Source organism: Mya arenaria, chromosome 2, assembly GCF_026914265.1.
Source record: "Mya arenaria isolate MELC-2E11 chromosome 2, ASM2691426v1".
Lineage (NCBI taxonomy): Eukaryota > Metazoa > Mollusca > Bivalvia > Myida > Myidae > Mya > Mya arenaria.
Window position 1 is genome coordinate 50,603,737 of NC_069123.1, and position 19,578 is coordinate 50,623,314.

The 19,578-nt window shown below is 34.6% G+C and overlaps 1 protein-coding gene across 1 annotated transcript in view; it reads right to left on the reverse strand.

Moving 5' to 3' along the window:
- The window catches only part of LOC128215565 (uncharacterized), a 65,565-nt gene that overhangs the window by 23,463 nt on the left and 22,524 nt on the right, over positions 1-19,578 (reverse strand). The window contains exons 3-5 of the mRNA XM_052922259.1: positions 4,253-4,420; positions 3,761-3,976; positions 1,041-1,202 (exon numbers count right to left, since the gene is read on the reverse strand). Of these exons, the coding sequence (XP_052778219.1) occupies positions 1,041-1,202; positions 3,761-3,976; positions 4,253-4,420 (546 nt within the window). The remainder of the gene's footprint in view (positions 1-1,040; positions 1,203-3,760; positions 3,977-4,252; positions 4,421-19,578) is intronic.

The following is a 19,578-nucleotide window of genomic DNA, read 5'->3' on the forward strand; positions in this document are numbered from 1 at the left end:
ACCATTCATTGATGCTATCATGTAATAAATTAATGTCAATCAACCAGTCATGCAATAGTGAAATCGCCGCGAGTCAATGCCGCAAACAGATTGAGGTCTTCAAAGACGATATAGCAATATCAACATTTGCTGAAGGGTTCTATCTGTCAGTAAATAAGTTTAAACACTCCTAATGATTTGCCACACTATATTTCGTAATAAAAATGTATTTTACAAACCATAAGCGAGTCCCTTTAAAACCTCAAACTTTTATACATCAAAACGTAGACTCGCTGAACGTGACCATGTGCGAATGACAGTGATTTCAAATTAAACCAGTTAATGTAAGGCTAACAGTCGACATCGTTCTCATTCGGAGCTCCTCGGCCATTTTATCGAAAACAACCTCGGATGTATTTGGACGGTTTACATACTCAAGAAGTGGTACGTTTAAGTCCGCTGCAAGTAGATCGCGTAGTAATTTTATTTAGCAGTTAAACTTTGTGACATTACTCTTGGGATTCTTAAATATGTTTGCAATAATACAATTCAATGGCAATCAATTTAAACTTAGATCAATAAATGCAACTCTAAAACACTACATTTAATTAATGATATAATTCAAAATTTTACTAACTACTTCAACTGATGTTCTGCATACATCCGAGGTTGTTTTTGAAAAAAATGGCCGAGGAGTTCCGAATGCATCGTTCTAACTGTTTTGTAGCCCTGTTACATCGCATCGCATACACTGCAAGCGAGGAACCAAATTGTAAAACCTATACTGTACACTCCCGTATAGGTTAACTGGTGGATGAACAAGTTTCGCGAGCACAAGCCTTGAATATTAAATAGTCAACAGCTACAGGTCCATGATTTAAATAATCCTGAGTTCACTAGTTAGCTTTTAGTAAAAATGCAGAAAAATGCGTTTCATTTGCATGAAGCTTTTGTTCGTTTGGTGATAACTTTATTTATTGGCTACATCCTATCAATGTATGCTATATATTGCGTATGCGTTTCTTCGGTAAGCCTATATACAATATGTAAGCTGCACTTACACTTGCACTGGTCCTTGGTCGTGGAGCCCTCGCTAGGCGTGGTCGTGCCCATCGGACACCGCTTACACTTTGTCTGATTCGGCCTTGATTCGTACCAACCCTTATGACACGGACGACAACCACCCGTGGATGAGACCCGCATATGACCGGGCCCACACCCGTCTGAAACGAGACAGCATTTAGGCCCACGTGTCGCTCTACCATGGTTAAATATTCATTGTTGACGTCGCGCGAAACGCGACGTCAGTTTGGAATAGGTTTCAATGTTGTACCATGGAGGGTCACGTGATCAAAATGGACCAGCCAACATTATTATTGTAAAATAAAACTATAAAATATGTTTGATAAAAAAACAACCAACAACCTTTATAAACAAACAATTGTATAAACTGATTAAAGAAAAAGGAAACATCAGGATAAAAAAGACGTATGTCTTATTCCGTTATCACAAACCTTTGGACACATATAAGGGGTATTTAATAACTTTAATAATCCCCAAACTCGTAGGCTACGGGTTATTTATAGCTTGGATTACAAACCGTAGGATCCGATTCATCAAAGCTAAGAGAAGAGTTTGGAACGACATTTTGCATATTTAAAATAAGGCCACACCAAATTGATATTTCGTTCCTCGGATTCGCCGCACCTGTTTTTTTGAAATTGTAAAAAAAAAATATTTTTATTTTTTTCATGCGATCGCTCCAATTTTTTTAATGTGAACCAGATATTTTGAGTTTAAATATAGGTTGAAGTGTAATTTGTCCATTTTTAATATGTTTTTCCTTTGCGCTCGCTTCATATTTTATGAAAAATGATAAAAAATAAAAAAAAAAAAATATTTTTATTTCGCTCGCTCGCTCCATTTTTTTTTGGCAAAAATCCGAGGAACTAAAGATCAATTTGGTGTGGCCTAATCTGATTTTTTTAATAAATGGGCAAACGTGAAAATTCAATGATAATTCATTACATATAACTATATAAATGATATATTAAACGAAGGAACTGTACGTAACCCAATTATGCAATAATCATGGCCATATCATTGTCTTATTACCTCCCTTTTCTTCAATTAATATAATTTAGCTTTCAATTGAAATCTTTTATGAAAATAACAGTGTAAGTATGATTATTTTGTTTAAAAAATATTTAAGCGAATTACTTCTTAGTTAAAATATTAGAATTATATAAAGCAATACGGTATTCATATCAGTAAGAAAGTGCCATTTTCACAGTGACGTTGTGCGCTGTAACGCCGCAATTGACCAATTTGCCTGCCTACTTTTCCAGTATTTTCTTCAAAATGAAAGTAATATGCTACGCCCTAATCTTAATCATCATCATAATCAACAACATCATCGCAACAACCACCATCATCATCACCACAATCACAACCACAACCACCATCATCATCCCCACAACCATCATCATCATCATCATCATCATCATCATCGTTTTTGTTGAACTATTAGATCTCTATTTTTAGCTTAATAATAGATGGTTTAGTTAATCCTCTTTATGTGGCAAAAAGTCACAGTTGCGCCCCATATAAGCAAGTTTTGCTTTATGCGTTGAGCGTCGCCGCATAAACGTGGTCGCCTCGTTTATGCGTTTAAAATCACCGCATAAACGAAAAAACACACGATCATATCATATAATAACTGATTAATATCTTAAATACTTTATTTTCACTGATTTTATGTAATACACATATCTTTATGTTAAAAAACTTAGTAGTTTTGTTCTAAATCTGACCATGAACATTTTAGGAAATCGACTTAAGTTAAGAAATAACTTGAGAAGCTCAGTATTTGTTATCATACCCCTTATAAACTGGAAGAGTATAAAATTTACCTTATTCACCGAAAGCTTGTTTCACACTTAAATTATAACTAATAAAAAACATAAAACCTTAAGCTCATAATTTTGTTAGTATTACAGCAGAGTTTTATGCCCCAAAGGTTGGCATATAGATATCTGATCGTTTGTCCGTCCATTCGTCTGTCCCCACGGTTTCCGATTAATATCTGAAGAACGCTCAAGCCCTGGGTTCTTAAGCTTTGCTGGCAGGTTGGCCATGACAAGCAGCCAAAGCCTTTTTATTTTGAGGTCAGTCGGTCAAAGGCCAATGTCATGGTGACCTTAAGATTACCTTCAGCTAAAAATCAGTTTCCGATCAATATGTAAAGAACACTATGACCCAACGACCTCAAACTTCGTAGGCAGGCTGGTCATAACCAGCAGATGAACCCTATTGCTTAAGAGTTCAGTGGGGCAAAGGCCAAGGTCGTTGATACCGTAAGCTGCAATACGCAGTTTCTTATCAATAATTGAAAACGCTTTGGCCAAGAGACCTCGAACTTGGTACAGGTCCCTTAAACATGACCAGCACACGAACTATTTTGATGTGAGTTGGTCAAGATTCAAGGTCGTGGTGACCTTGAGCTGAAACTCCGAATTCGTTCAATAGCTGAAGAATGCTTGTATTCAGGTAGCTTAAGCTTGGTATGCTAGTTAACTGCATCGGCCTTTTAGTAAAGTTTCAAAAACATTCGCGGCGTCTTTGATGCTTTGTGTCAAAATTAGTCTTGTGTATACATTGATACACTGTTTCGTTTCTCGATAATGGCATGATATCTGATTGTTACATTTTAACAACTTTTTTTTTGTTCAGAGAAGTATGCCTTCTTCAACGTTTCCTGCCTTTACAAAAAGATCAGTACCTGGTGTACACTTGTCTGGACTGGTGGCTCCCTCGGAGGGTGTGGTCTTGCCGTCGGGACATGGGAAGCAGGAGCTCTGGCCGGGCTGGTCCTGGTACTGACCCTTAGGGCAGGGGAGGCAGGAGGGCTGGCCGGGCTGGTCCTGGTACTGACCCTTGGGGCAGGGGAGGCACAGGTACGCCTCTGGGTTCCAGAACGAACCCGCCTCGCACACGTCTTACAAGGGGGGAGAAGAAAGGTTAGCGGTGTATCTTAATTGTTATAAGGAGTATTGTAAATAGTGGTCTAAGAATATTCATTTTCGCCATGTAGGTACGCGATTTGGTGAACACATTGTTCAAATTGTTCTGGTCGCAAATAAATGCAAAGGAAGATCACTGCGTTGGACGAACCGGAGGAACCATTCATAATCATACCAACATTAACTCCACACGTGAGGTATCTTTGTTGAAGATCTTGTTCATAATATAGTATATATATGTTTAGGCTTACGTATGCAGTCTGCCTTGGCGGAGGAGCCCGTGCCAGTGGTTGTGGTTCCGTGTGGACAGGGTTTACAGCTTGTTTGCCCGGGTATGTCCTGGTACTGACCGCGGGGGCACGGGATACACGTGCCACCATAATACTTCGACCCCGTTGGGCAGGCGCTGTGGCTCGCGGCTAAAATAAAATATCAAACAATGATAATTTGTACTCAATCAATATTGAATTGTAAAGATGACTCAGATAAAAATTAAATGTATTGATGTCACAAAAGTATGGAAAGACAGTTGGAAGATTCCATTTGTTAATTGCTGGCTGCTTTTTGCAAGTAAAACTGCAAATTACAGAACAAATTATAGAACAGAATATTAATTCATTTAGATTCATGTATATACCCATGGCCAATATTAACACAATTTGAAATTCTCATGGTCACATTATTATTTGTTACTTATAAAATTAAACAAAGAATAAGCATGTATAATTGCTTAAAATAACACTACTATACAAGGAGGCAAATCCATTTTTACATTTTCTCGAACTGAAATTGTTACTTAGAGTGACCTATTAGTCACAACATATAAGCGCTACAATATTGTCAAATAATTCAGGTTGACAATATGTAACTATTTTTAGTCTAAGGTCAAGGTTGCAAAGTCACAGTTCATGCCGAGGTCGTATGGGTGAAGGGGAAACAAATACCTAGATTTGAATGAAAATGTGCATTTATTTAAAATGTCATATAAATGTTATATAACAGCTACGCTGTGTAACGATGCATAACAGCATCGCCGCATAAACGAAATCGACAACGTTTCTGCGGTGATTTTCAACGCATAAACAATACATTCTTATGTGGCAAAAAGGCACACTTTCGCCGAATAATAAAAAAAAAATAAACACATACTAGTACAATGTAGGTTGATAAAGTTTCATCATGATCGGACTTAGTTTTTTTGTGCCCACTTAACCAAGCTTTGAACTAGACTTTTAGAGACGTAAATTCTGAAAAAAAGAGATTTATTAAGATCGGTTTAAATGTGAACCAAACCAATTGATCTTTCTGCGAAAACGTTTGAAATGACGGTCCGATTAAAGGCTGGAGTATATGCTATGACAACGCACAATCCCATCATTTGGGACAATCAGAAAATTGAATCGTCATACGACGTAACATATATTCTCGCCTTTTTGTCAGACTGACGGGCATGTACCATTGACAATGCACACTTTCAACGTCATTTCAAACGTTTCTATAGAAAAGTCAATTGATAACGACGGACAAACAACTGAAATCCAACAATCCTCACAGCTCCACAAGTGCTTTTTGTGGTCCGATGAGCTAAGAATTATTTCCTTGTCAGGAAAAACTGGAAATTGTGCGATTAAGAAAATTATTCAGCGAATATCTCTGACTACCAGGCCAACGAAAGGAAAACTTTTGAAGATCATCATCCCCACAACCATCATCATCATAATTATCATCATCATCAACGTCATCACCATCGCTTATGTTGAAATATTACAACTCTATTTTTTAGCTTTATAATAAATGGTTAAGTTAAGGCCATCATTTTTTTATTATCTGATTTACAAGATTTTTTTCAAAAATGTTGAGTCGAGGGGGCGAAATAAAAATAAAAATAAAAGCTGAAAAAGTGAGCAGTAGTACAAAAAAATAAAAATAAAAGTACCGAGAGGGAGCATAAAATTTATTTTCATTTATATCATTTTCAGCCCAAAATGCCTGTTTATAGAGCTATATATCATGTATATGCATGTTTTGTGTCCATAATAACCACAGAAATGTATAATAAAACACTATTTTACTTCACAACACAAATTTTTTCAATATATGCTTTTTTTCAAGTCTTGTAGATTGAAGCTAGATTAAGATTTGGAATGGATTAACAATTGAATTGTACAAAATAAATTGAATGAAGAAACATGTTTTGGCTTATTGTAACATGAACTTGTAAAACAAGAATGACATTTCAGATGAAATACTCGCTAACATCAAGTTAAACAGCAGTCAAACAAATATTGCAAACTATTTGATTTTACTTAGGTTGTAATGCACTATTACCAATAGTGAATGGTAAACTTTCTCTTATTCATAACAACTCAAAATTAATGTTCTATGTAGCAGTTCAAGGTGACATAAAACATCAGCTATTTCAGATACAGTAAAACCTCCCTTAAAGACCACTTCAATAATAAGACCACCTCAAAATTAAGAACACAATGTTCAAGTCCATTTTCCAAATTTTGCTCTTTCATTTAAGGTCGTTATTTAGGCCACCTCAATATTAAGATCAGTTGTAAAGGATCCCCAGGGTGGTCGCAAAGTGAGGTATACTGTATATTGTAAGTATTGTAGCAGTATAACTACAGACTTTGTGAAATAACTGAACATAATGACATCAAGTTCTCACAAAGTGGTCTACAATATCAACCAACAGATTGGTCATAAATGTTGACCACACATTCAATACATACACAGTAAAGTATTTTACTTCACTTCAGATATGTTAGTGTACAAAGAATGAAACAGAAAACTGTACACTGAGAAAGTTTGACAGCATTTAAGTAAAAAGCTGCTGAATAAGAGACAAAAAGGTCTGCATTATCTGAAGTGCATTGTTAGGTACTTGTCATACTTACTGAGTCATAAGAACATTTTAATAGACTGTGTAGATGGTAAACGGTTTTTAAACCTATTGAAACAAATATTGACGTCCAGATTTCAGCACTGTTGGCACAATTCATATACAAGTCCACCTTCCACAGTCTAACCTCTTATTACATGTTATAGAACTTACTACATGTGCTTGCAAAATAAAAATCTTCACAAACAAACTAGTGTTTGTTAATATTTTAACTCAGATAAGCTAAAATGATGTTTGAAAATTATGTAGTCATAACAAGAGATGTACCAAAGCCTTACTATTGGTATTTTGACTAGAATAAACATTGTAACATATACATTTTGTCATTTTTTCAACATATTAAAAAGATTCCCCTGGTATACTGAGGATATAACATTAAATGCTATCAGCAAAAATAATATATTCTCATTTTATATATACATGCATGCATATATATATATTTATTAATTGTGCTAATGGCCACCGGCCTATACACAAACATATGTACATATACAAAGAATCATGGTCAGTGTTTATACTAATATACATACATTGTACAACAAAAGCTTTTCACAAAAGAAGTTTGTAAAAACAATATTCATATGACACATGCCTAACATTATCAAATTCTAATATGGCAATTACCGTACATGTACCATAAGTTTACATTACTGTTGCATTGTCATATTCAAACCTTCGTTCTAAGTATTTGTCAGATTACTATATCACACATCCAACATACAAAAAATTAATTATTTGATGTCTTGTCCAAATATTGTTACTATGAGAGGATTAGCTAGCTATTCACTGAATATAATGGCATTCGGAACTCCTCGGCCATTTTTTTCAAAAACAACCTCGGATGTATGCCGGTACATCAGTTGAAGTAGTTCGTATTTGTTTGAATTATATAGTTAATTAAATTTAGTGTTTTAGAGTTGTATTTATTGATCTAAATTTAAATTGATAACCAGTGAAGTGTATTTTTGCAAACATAAATAAGATTCCCGAGAGTTAAGGCATAAAGTTTAACTGCTAAATAAAATTACTACGCAATCTACTTGCAGCGGACTTAAACGTACCTCTTTTTGAGTATGTAAACCGTCCAAATACATCCGAGGTTGTTTTTGAAAAAAATGGCCGAGGAGTTCCGAATGATATAATGGGAGTTAATTCTGTTAAAACGGTAAAGAATAGCTAATTTAGGTTATGTGGACAAATAAAATTGAGTCTATGTCACCACAGTGAGCACGACAGATTCTGCTCTAGCTTGACAAATACTTGGTTCGATTACGTGCCTGGAAATAATTTTTAAAATATACAATAATACATTATAGATCAATATAATAATTATAATCAGTTACATTTACATGAAAATGACATGGCAATCAGTAGACCCGTGCTCAATTCCCGGTAGCGCCATTGACCGATTTTTTGTGGTCTACAAAAAATGACTTTTTTTAAAAACATTCAATCATTGTTAAGTTGGAAAATCTTTCAGTTGAGAAGAAACCTAAACATTCTGTAGTTGCTTCAATACTGTATGAATTGTGGATTGGTTTTGTTTGAAATGTAATGCAATGCCATGCATCCCATTGATCAGTTGTTTCAATTACTCGTGATACCAAGCTCCAAAGTCACCATGTGAAATGTCCCAAAAAGAAGAGACAATATGTTGTCTAGACAGCATTAATTGCACGTGACCCAAAAAGTGGGAAAGTAATGATGTCATCACAGTTAGTGTGTAAATCCAAATCACAAGTCAAAATCTGTCATGAAGTTTGATAAACATGTAAATAGAAACAGTTTTACATCAAATGGCTCCATCATCTTCTTTGATGTTTTTTTTTTTTTTAAATTAAAAATGAATCCATTCAAATGTCCGTAAACTCGTCACTTAAAATAATGTTATTCATAGCCCATCGGTATTCAGGGTCATCAGTACCGTATATTCATCTCAATCTCAGCCTAACTCGCATTAATTTGGGGAAATATTAACTCGTAGTCGTTGCATCATTGTTAATCCCGATAATAAATTACGTTTTGTAAAAAGTTTCAACTGGAATATTTCTCTAAATGAAAAGGCGTGTATTTTTTAAAATTCAATTACCCGAAATCATTCAGAACCCAGAACGGCGTGTTTAAATCCGTGTCCGCATCATCCCCGGCCACACGCTCGATATGGACGTCTTTGTCTGCTAAATAAGCAGATGCGAACTCCGACAACGATTGGTTAAGGTTGATGGCCTGGATTGTCGATGTTTCTGTTTTGTTGAGGATTGTTTTCACTTTAAAATAACAAGCAGCTGACGATGCCGCCATTGCAGACGATATTCAGAGTCACCTCCCTTGATGGTTATACTAAAACACGGCATCGATGCTCAAAATGCGGATATGTTTTGCGAATTCGTTAAAACTAGTCGAAGAATGCATTTTTTCTTTCTTTTGAAGCACAGTTGATAGACGAAAAACTTAACGTGTAATTGGCAGACAATCAAGTTAGAATTTTTGCAACATTATGCACAGGGCCTATGTTTAGCACAGAGCGTCGTGGAATAGACGAGTTCAGGCTCCGGGCTTTACCACATCCTCACCGCAATCGAATCTCCTCGGCCAACAAGCTGCAATGTTATCTGTGTAACGGAGTCGTTCGGAAATTTCCGTGGGTTGTCGACAATGACTTCGCCGTAGCAGCTCGGCGATCACAAAGCTGTAGAGAATGTCGATGGATAGCCGAATGTCAGCTTCGAATCCCCAGAGAAACCCGTGATATAGGTTTAATACTCGGAAATGAAGTCTGCGAGTTGTTTTTTAATGATCATGTAAAGCTAATTTAATTTTTCCAAGAAGTTATTTTATTTTATTTGCTCCCAATTTTTCGGGTCGGCGGGCAAAGTAAAAATAAAACAGTTGATGATCTCTTTTATTTTTATTTCATTTTAGCAAAAACTTGGGTCGGCGGGTTTGTAAATCAGATTATTAAAAAATGATGGCCTAATCCTCTTTATTTGGCAAAAGGGCACAGTTGCACCCCACATAAGCAATCGAGTTCAACTAATATTATCGAAGTAAAAAAGTTTGTTAGTGAAACCTGTCTAAATATGAACAAATTCATTGTATAAAGCAATAAAAAAAAATACAAAACAAAAAATATATCAAAGAGTATAGAGGGAAACACACATTTTTGATTTACATAAGGACTGAATGTTTTTCGGGACTGCTCTTTCACATTCTTACGTACAGTATTTGAGAAAGTAACAGCAGGTTGTGACAAGTGAATATTTATAGAGCTCACTATAAACAATAATATTTATTATATTTCGTCTTGGTCGTTCACCAAAATACTAATAGCTTAACAACATTAATACCAAGCTTCCGTTTATCACAAAAGTCAACAAAGAATTAAATTAAATATACAATTTCATTTTTAGTTTTAGAAAAATAGATCTATATCATCGACATAGATACAATTAATAAACTATCAAATATATATAAATATACATCGCTACTTATTGTAAGCAAACATCTAACTCACCATTAGTAATATGAAGAGTTACAATTACTTAACATGCAATGTTCAAATTCATTTAAAGACAACAAAAACAATACAGGCGACAGATTTTCCCTTGTCAATCATTCGTAAACATTAAACAGTTTTCTTTTGAACTGTTCTGTTCTGTCCAGAGACCAGAAAAATTATCAAAAGCATTAAGAGATTTACGTTAGTCTCTCGTTTTATATTGAAAAAAGTTTTCAATAGTCATCTTAAAAAGGATTCGGTCTGTCATTTTCTGTGGACAGCATGGCGTCTATATTGTTATAAAGTGTTTGGTCATTTTCTGTGGACAGCATGGCGTCTATATTGTTATAAAGTGTTTGGTCATTTTCTGTGGACAGCATGGCGTCTATATTGTTATAAAGTGTTTGGTCATTTTCTGTGGACAGCATGGCGTCTATATTGTTATAAAATGTTTGCGACAATTTCACATACATTTCAATATAAATATCTCATGATGAAAAATGCGTTTTCAATTTACTATTTGATCTATGCCACTAACTTTCTCATTTTATATCTTACAATAACATTTAGTAATGTTGTTAGTTAAATTTGGTAATAGATTAATATTTGGACATTCACTTATGAAGAATTAAACGTTCTTGCATGAAGTTCAATATAGTTCAAGAAGATCAATGACATTTCTTCTTACACATAAATTCAGTGATATTTGTTATTCAAGCTTTGAACTAATTTGGTAGATTTACTCCGTATTTTTCAAACTTGTGTTTATAATTCACAACAGCAGTTCTTGTGGTTGTTTGACATTAGTGCAGGCATTTACAAACAATTACTTTTTGTACCAGTTTTGCAAGACATATATATTTGTGTTCTACTTGGAAAATCTTAACGGTCATTTATTATCTATTAGTATATCAAACCATTTTTCGGATGTTTTTTACAATTTTATTCCCTAATGTTTTTGCACGTATCAAAAGCACGATATTCTATTTTAACAAAGCCATTTACGTTAAATTCATATCAAATAAAGCTTTGATCCTTAAGAGAACTGATACAAATCATGTATTTCGTAGTACAAAATTTGCAACGGTTTTACAGTTTTCATGTTTACATTCCTGATCTAAATTTTGATGAGGGCAGTGAATATCTGCAATAACTGGACAATTGTATGTTATTTCAAACTGACTAAACTGTTCTACGTAGTCTTCATAGACAACAATGAAGTTCATATCAAAAAAGCATTTTTAAATACATAATTACTAACATTTTTTTTTCTGAAACGCTGCTCCGTTCATAGTCAGAAATACATAACTTTCTTTTCAAAACTCAATAAGGTTAGAGCCTAGTATGCTAACAGAACAGAATAGAACAGACAGGTTATATAGACTTGTGCAATGTACATCATCTACAAATATTACATTCTCCTAGTCCTTTGTGTACATAAAGACGTTCAAATTGTATAAACTAGCAAGGAGTTAAGACGTCATTTTCGCTTCAATATTGCGCTCCGATTGGATAAGCCTGACGTCATTTAACCAATGATATACGAGATTGCAAAAATCAGCTATTCTTTTTATACAAACGTATGTTGTCGGTTACACTCCTTTAAGAACAAGAACAAATACTCAACTGCAAAATATACTGCTTATTGATAATAGCAATGAGTATTTTTTTGTTTATGTAAATATAAGTATTGATGCCATTTTTTCTTACGTTTATGCTGTGTGAACAAGGAGTGCAATGGAATTTGTTCGCGTGCTCTACTGCGCTCTTACAGCATAAAAGCAAGAAAAATGCGATCAATCCTTATTACAAACATGAATTCATAGATTTTGATTAACATGTATCAACAATGGCGAATATAACATGTTTAATACTACATGTTCAGTAAGTAGTAAACAACATACAGGAGTACTTTAAAATATATCAATTGGAGGTTGAGCTTTTATCCTTCTAAGTTATAATGGTATTCCTAATTACTTGAATCGGCTTCATTTAATTAATTCACTGTTATTAACATACATGCATAATGGAAGTTTAATTATTTCATTTTTGTCATTTGATTTCAATTATTGTAAAAATATGAACACAGAAAGATACATGTAGTAAAAATGATATAAATATTTCGTTCTACGATTGGCATAACATGGACATATTCATATAACATGAATTCATCTTCAATATCTACAGTATTACAAGTCAAACCATGCATATCTTTATTCGCGAGGCCATCGATTTCCGGCATATTTACCAATCTGAATTCTAAATGGATGCACAGATAGTCTTAACCTAGTAAAGTATAAACATATGCTTTTAGACAAATTATCTAAATATTTTTTTCATATTCTAAAGTATTTTTAGATTCTTTACATAAGTGATATTTAACGTACCGAACCTATCTTGCTTTAAGGCATCTACCATTATACATCGAAATTCATACAAAAATACATATTAATAATCTATATTGACAACATTAACGGATATATAAGAGAGGCCATAAACCTGCAAGTGGAGATATGATAAGAGGCCCGGATGATTGCGTATTTGAAAGTGGTGTCATTTGAAGGAATGCTAGTATATAACAAATAATCTATATGTCAAAGTTCATAATCTTAAACTATACAAAGGACCATACATCTGCCAATATTTAGGCATGAATTCCATTAAGCGTATTAAAATGGATTACTAGTTCTGAGTGAATATGGAAAGTGCCTTAAGCCCACAGACATTTAAAATGTTGTTGATGTGATGGCTCATCGCCGTGGCAGATCTAGTGTTTTTGCTTGATTGAGCTTATCGGATTGGACCCACTCCCTTTCTTCACACGAGTTAATTTCATGGTTCAGCTGGCGTAGCACTGGGTCAAGTTATCTCCTCTTTTATTACACTTATTCTAGTAACTGCTGCCTAATGCCATAGCAACATGTATCCAAATGACTATAATTCTAACCTTTTGATTATAATAAAAAGTTACTACTTACCTACATGTGTGAATAAATGGGATGATATCATTGCCCATAATAACAGTATCTGGATAAGGGTACTCGATTTACTACACTTAATCTGAAATGAGTGAAAACAAGGCCGACAATATATACACGCGTCAATCAACTCAACATTTAAACAGTACAGAACAGAACAGAACAAAGTTTATTTCGTATAAAACAGTTCACATAATAAAGACAATGATATTTATTAGTCAAAGATGACCCTTGGTCATTGATAAATTGAAAAATCTGCATATATAAATGGCGATCGGTTATAAAATGAATGAAAGCCTGGAAAAGGAAAGAAAAAAAATAAAATGAAATAAATACTGTTTAAGCTATATTCCTATAAGTTGTCTTGTGTAGATATATCTACGTGATGGTGTTAATACATATGTCATTCACGAACAATAACATATTGTAATCAACGAAATACATTTAAACATTCAATTCTTTGAAACTATACATTATGAAAAAGGTGCAGTTTACGATATGACAGGTAAGAGAACAACAATACGTGTAACAGTTGAACATTTCAATTTCTCAATTCAAAAGCCTTGTACTTGTACGCAACGATGGATATGTTACGTAGTATATGTTTATTTTCTGACTGTAAAAGTTCGATAGCTTTTAACATAGAGGGTTGTTGACGATAACATCTAGGGTTGTAATTATTTCTTATCTCAACATACATCTGGCATTCAAAAATAAAATGGAACTTGTCTTCAAGTACACTGCATATAGGACACAGCCTTTCATTCAATGGAGTTCTATTTCATCTACCCACTTCTACGTTCAATCTATGTGCGCTCATTCTTAATTTTCTAAGTGCAATTCTATATTTCGGAATATTAACGCAGTTCAAATAGGGTTGGAAATAAACGAAAGTACTGTAAAATCTTGCTCTTGAAGAGTCATGGATCCTACTTTCAATGTTTTGAATAAAAATATCTCTGACACGTTGTTTGAAAAGAGACATAAATAGCTCGAAAATTGCCCAGAACTGCCATCTACATGTATATCCATTTTTAGCTATACAACACTAACAAGTGAACTAGTTATGGTTTGCGAATTCCACTTAATAAGTTACATAATAACTGGTTAACTAGATAAGATTCGTGTTACCTCTGAGCTATGATTGCGCTTTTGGCTTCTAGCAGTAACTGCGAATTCCTCTTAATAAGTAACATATTGACTGGTTAACTTGATAAGTTTCGTGTTACCACTCACTAAGTGAAATTCGCAAATCATAAGTAGATAAAAAGTTGTATAAATATATTTATAGTTAAGTGGTAACTCGAATCTTATTACGTTAACCAGTTTGTATGTAACTTATTAAGTTATGCCACCATACAATCGTGCTAGATATACTGACCTTTATCGTTTTAAACGATTTCAATGGCGAAATGTGATGCTCACTTGGAAACTGGTGATATAAATACATGTATGGATTTCTGAATAAATACTCCTCAAACATTATTAAGCAACAACAGTGTTATGGAGACAGTGACACATTCTCTTTGGTAATCCTTGACTTGGCACACCTCTGCTTTCCGAAATGCACCGTCCCAACCTGCCACAAATCACGCAGTCCACTGTCTGCTGTCATTTCACTGGTGACAAAGTTTTTGTTCGTCTTTTTTATTCATATCAAGTAATTATCCTGCAGCCTGGAGGAGATTGGAATGGTTTGTGAACATTAAATACATGTAAAAGGTAACTGGCATAATATGCATATTAACTAGTCATTTTACGACTAACCCCTTAGCTACTGCATTACTCATTTGTAAACATATTAAAATTCTGTGTGCACTATAAAGATTACCAAGCGAACTTAACATACAAATCTAATTTCGTTATAGTCATAGACAGATAAAACACATTCTACTTGAACTCTTTTAAAGATTTCATATTTGTTCTTACTATATTTGTAATATTTATTACTAAGTATGTACAAACCATTATATACTGTTGTGTGTCGTCTGTCTTATTGAATGTCTTATTATCTGTGTTTTTGTCTTATTGTCTGTAAGATTGTCCGTCCGTCCTATGGTATGTATGATTCATTGTCCGTTAGTCTTCGTGTTTGCCTGTCCGTTTTATTGTCTTACTATCTGTCTTATTGTCTTGGTTCTTTAGTGTCTTAGTATATTAGTGTATGTCTGTCTGTATGTCTTTCTAAGTGTCTGTATAAGTGTCTGTCTTAGTGTCTTAGTTTCTTTCTTAGTGTCTTAGTGTCTGTATAAGTGTCTGCTTTAATGTCTGTCTTAGTGCCTTAGTGTATGTCCGTCTGTCTGTCTGTATGTCGTGGTGTGTGTCCTAGTGGCTGGCTGGCTGGCAGTTTCGAATCTCTGCCTATACGTGGCATGTCTCCTTTCCGTACACACGGCTAGCAATATACTACCTTAATGTTACCACCAGCTACACGGTTTCAACAGCACATTCAAACACTGACAGTGTTATAATAACAGCAACAGCAACGGACGCCGTTATCAAGCACATGTACAAGCTTTTTATACTTACTTCGGTTCCCGATTTCCATTGATTTTATAAAACATACCCATATAAACAGTCTTTTAAACTCGCTGAATTTACAAAGAGAAATTGGCCTCTATCAAGATGTATAAAGAATACAATGGCGGGTCGAATCTTCTGCACAGTTGCTTGGGGTTTGGTCCCTGGTTCTAGTCGAGCGATCTTGTCTCCAGGCTGATCTCCTGTGCCCATGTCTAGTAAACCAGACTCAAGACTCAAATCTGAATATCTTAAGTTCATTGTCAATATCCACGTTTCAGAGCACTGCTAATGTAAATTGGTGTATACTATACCACTAATGTGTTCAAACCTCATTCTCAAACATTTTTTGAAAATATTTGCAATAAAAGTGGTCATTATTTTTTTTTTTTTCATTTAAAAAAAATGCCTCTCTGTGTCTTGGTATCAGACCTGATACATTTTATGTTCGTGAACATAGCTCTGGTTTCATTTCATTTTATCTCTTTATTCATATTTTAGGATATATTCAAGAATAAAATATTATGTTTGAAATCATACTGGCGGACAGATTGATCGTCTGTCGGCTCGTGTATTTTTGTTGTATTTATGATATGAATGAAACTGATACCTAAATGCATTTCTGTGACATATACAGTACCGTACCCTCCATTTTTTAGGTCTTGGATAACCGCGCGCATAATCCTTTTCACCAACGAGTAAAAAAGCACTGGCTTTTAAACATAACTCTTATCAATCATTTATAAAATATAACTGTGTTCTATTGAATCGTGGCCTTGACGTTCGATGTGACATTATGTCATTCTGTATTGAAATCGTGGCCTTGACGTTCGTTGTGACATTCTGTATTGGAGTCGTGGCCTTGACGTTTGTTGTGACATTCTGTATTGGAGTCGTGGCCTTGACGTTCATTGTGACATTCTGTATCGGAGTCGTGGCCTTGGCGTACGTTGTAACATTCTGTATTGGAGTCGTGGCCTTGACGTTCGTTGTTTCATTCTCTGTATTGGAGTCGTGGCTTTGACGTTCGTTGTTTCATTCTGTATTGGAGTCGTGGCCTTGAAGTTCGTTGTCTCATTCTGTATTGGAGTCGTGACCTTGACGTTCGTTGTTTCATTCTCTGTATTAGAGTCGTGGCCTTGACGTTCGTTGTTTCATTCTGTATTGGAGTCGTTGCCTTCACGTTCGTTGTTTTATTTTCTGTATTGGAGTCGTGGCCTTGACGTTCATTGTTTCATTCTGTATTGGAGTCGTGGCCTTGACGTTCGTTGTCTCATTCTGTATTGGAGTCGTGGCCTTGACGTTCGTTGTTTCATTCTCTGTATGCGAGTCGTGGCCTTGACGTTCGTTGTTTCATTCTGTATTGGCGTCGTGGCCTTGACGTTCGTTGTCTCCTTCTGTATTGGAGTCGTGGCCTTGACGTTCAATGTGACATTATGTCATTCTGAATTGGAATCGTGGCCTTGACGTTCGATGTGACATTCTGTATTGGAATCGTGGCCTTGACGTTCATTGTGACATTCTGTTATTATTTAGTGGAATCGTGGCCTTGACGTTCGATGTGACATTTTGTCATTCTGTTGAGGAATCGTGGCCTTGACGTTCGATGTGACATTTTGTAATGGAATCGTGGCTTTGACGTTCGATGTGACATTATATCATTATGTAGTGGAATCGTGGCCTTGACGTTCGGTGTGACATTATATCATTATGTAGTGGAATCGTGGCCTTGACGTTCGATGTGACATTATATCATTATTTAGTGTAATCGTGGCATTGACGCTCGATGTGACATTTGGTCATTTTGTAATAGAATCGTGGCCTTGACGTTCGATGTGACATTTTGTCATTTTGTAGTGGAGTCGTGGCCTTGACGTTCGATGTGACATTTTGTCATTCTTTAGTGGAATCGTGGCATTGACGTTCGATGTGACATTTTGTAATTTTGTAATGGAATCGTGGCAGTGACGTTCGATGTGATATTTTGTAATTTTGTTATGGAATCGTGGCCTGGACGGTCGATGTGACATTTTGTCATTCTGTTGTGAAATCGTGGCCTTGACGTTCGAAGTGACTTTTTGTCATTCTGTTGTGGAATCGTGGCCTTGACTCTCGATGTGATATTATATCATTATGTAGTGGAATCGTGGCCTTGACGTTCGATGTGACATTGTATCATTATTTAGTGGAATCATGGCATTGACGTTTGATGTGACATTGTATAGTCCGGGTTCCAAGTCCTCATTTTTGAGAAAAAAAGTGTCCGGCATGTTATACAAATTATTTTTATATGTCATGTTAGGAGAATGTCTATTGTTTATGAAAAGTGCCTTTGGCCACATGGCGGCTCTTGCGAATTCGCTAAATTCAAGATGGCGTTCAAAATGGCCGCCAAAATTTGTAATATGAGAAATAATCAAATAATAGGTTGATAAGATATTTTGAAAGTAAATATTAAAACCAAATCACTTTTAAATATATACATACACTCATTACTGTTCAGATTCAAGTTTATTTAATTTTTTATATTTTAAAGGTCAAGGTCATTTTAGAGGTCAAAATGTAAATTTTGAGAAAAATACACTATCGGACTGGCTTCTTTCTTTTATTATTTAAAAACTATAATGTGTATCAAGCTTATATATATACCAAAATGAACTGCTATGTATGTTCTTTCAATATTTTATTTTGAATGCACCCTATATGCTGTTACCATGGAGATATTCAAAATGGCGTACAAACAGTCACTATTCAGAATAAGCTAAAAATGATAAAAACAGATGGCTATTATAAATTGCTAATTCGGTAAAAATGTAATGTTTTAATATATGGAGATACATTCTCGTGGATATGACTCCTATCATAATGTTCTTCAAATTGACATACAGCCTTAAATACTTCAAGGTCAAGGTCATTTTTTTACAAGGTCAAATAATAAAATGTACCCGAAATATTGATTTTTTCCTGCAATATTGTTGATTTTTTATAAAATTTATGTGTAGTTTGTGTTAAAAAGAGGCGGCAGAACTGCAATTTGTATCGTCCTTCATTTTAAACATATTAATTACGTAAAGGTTTTAGATTTTGTTGAATAGGTGCAGATTTTCTACCATTACAGAGTGCCAAAGTTGTTGATATTGCTGTAAGAGTCTTAATAATAAGGCAAATTGTGCAAGTGTTACACTCTAAGTCTTAGTCAATAGTATATCTAAATGCATGGAATGCATCTATTTCATAATGTGTTTCATGTTACCATGTGTGAATGATCTCTTCAATGTCAAGGTCAAGTTCATTTCAAAGTCAAAATACAAATACGCAAAATTCTTGTATCTTTAAGATATCGAGTCTATTGTCTATTTTCTTCTCTTTTTAAAGTTTACTATTGCATGTTCATTTACAACGTGTGATTGCAGAACTAAATATCATGAATATATATATTCAATCAATATTAGGTCAGTTTTTAGAGAACAGTGTCAGAGTTTCTAAAAACATTATGGTGCCATAGCAGTACACGTTGCATAATGAAAGTGCATAAATTGGCGTTACCATTAAGTTTTCCAGTTAAATTTTTGACTATATACCTATGTCTTAAATCTAAATACAAGCAGTGTTTCTATTTCATAATAATATGCTTAAAATTATAAATTAACTCACAGAACAGACCAAATA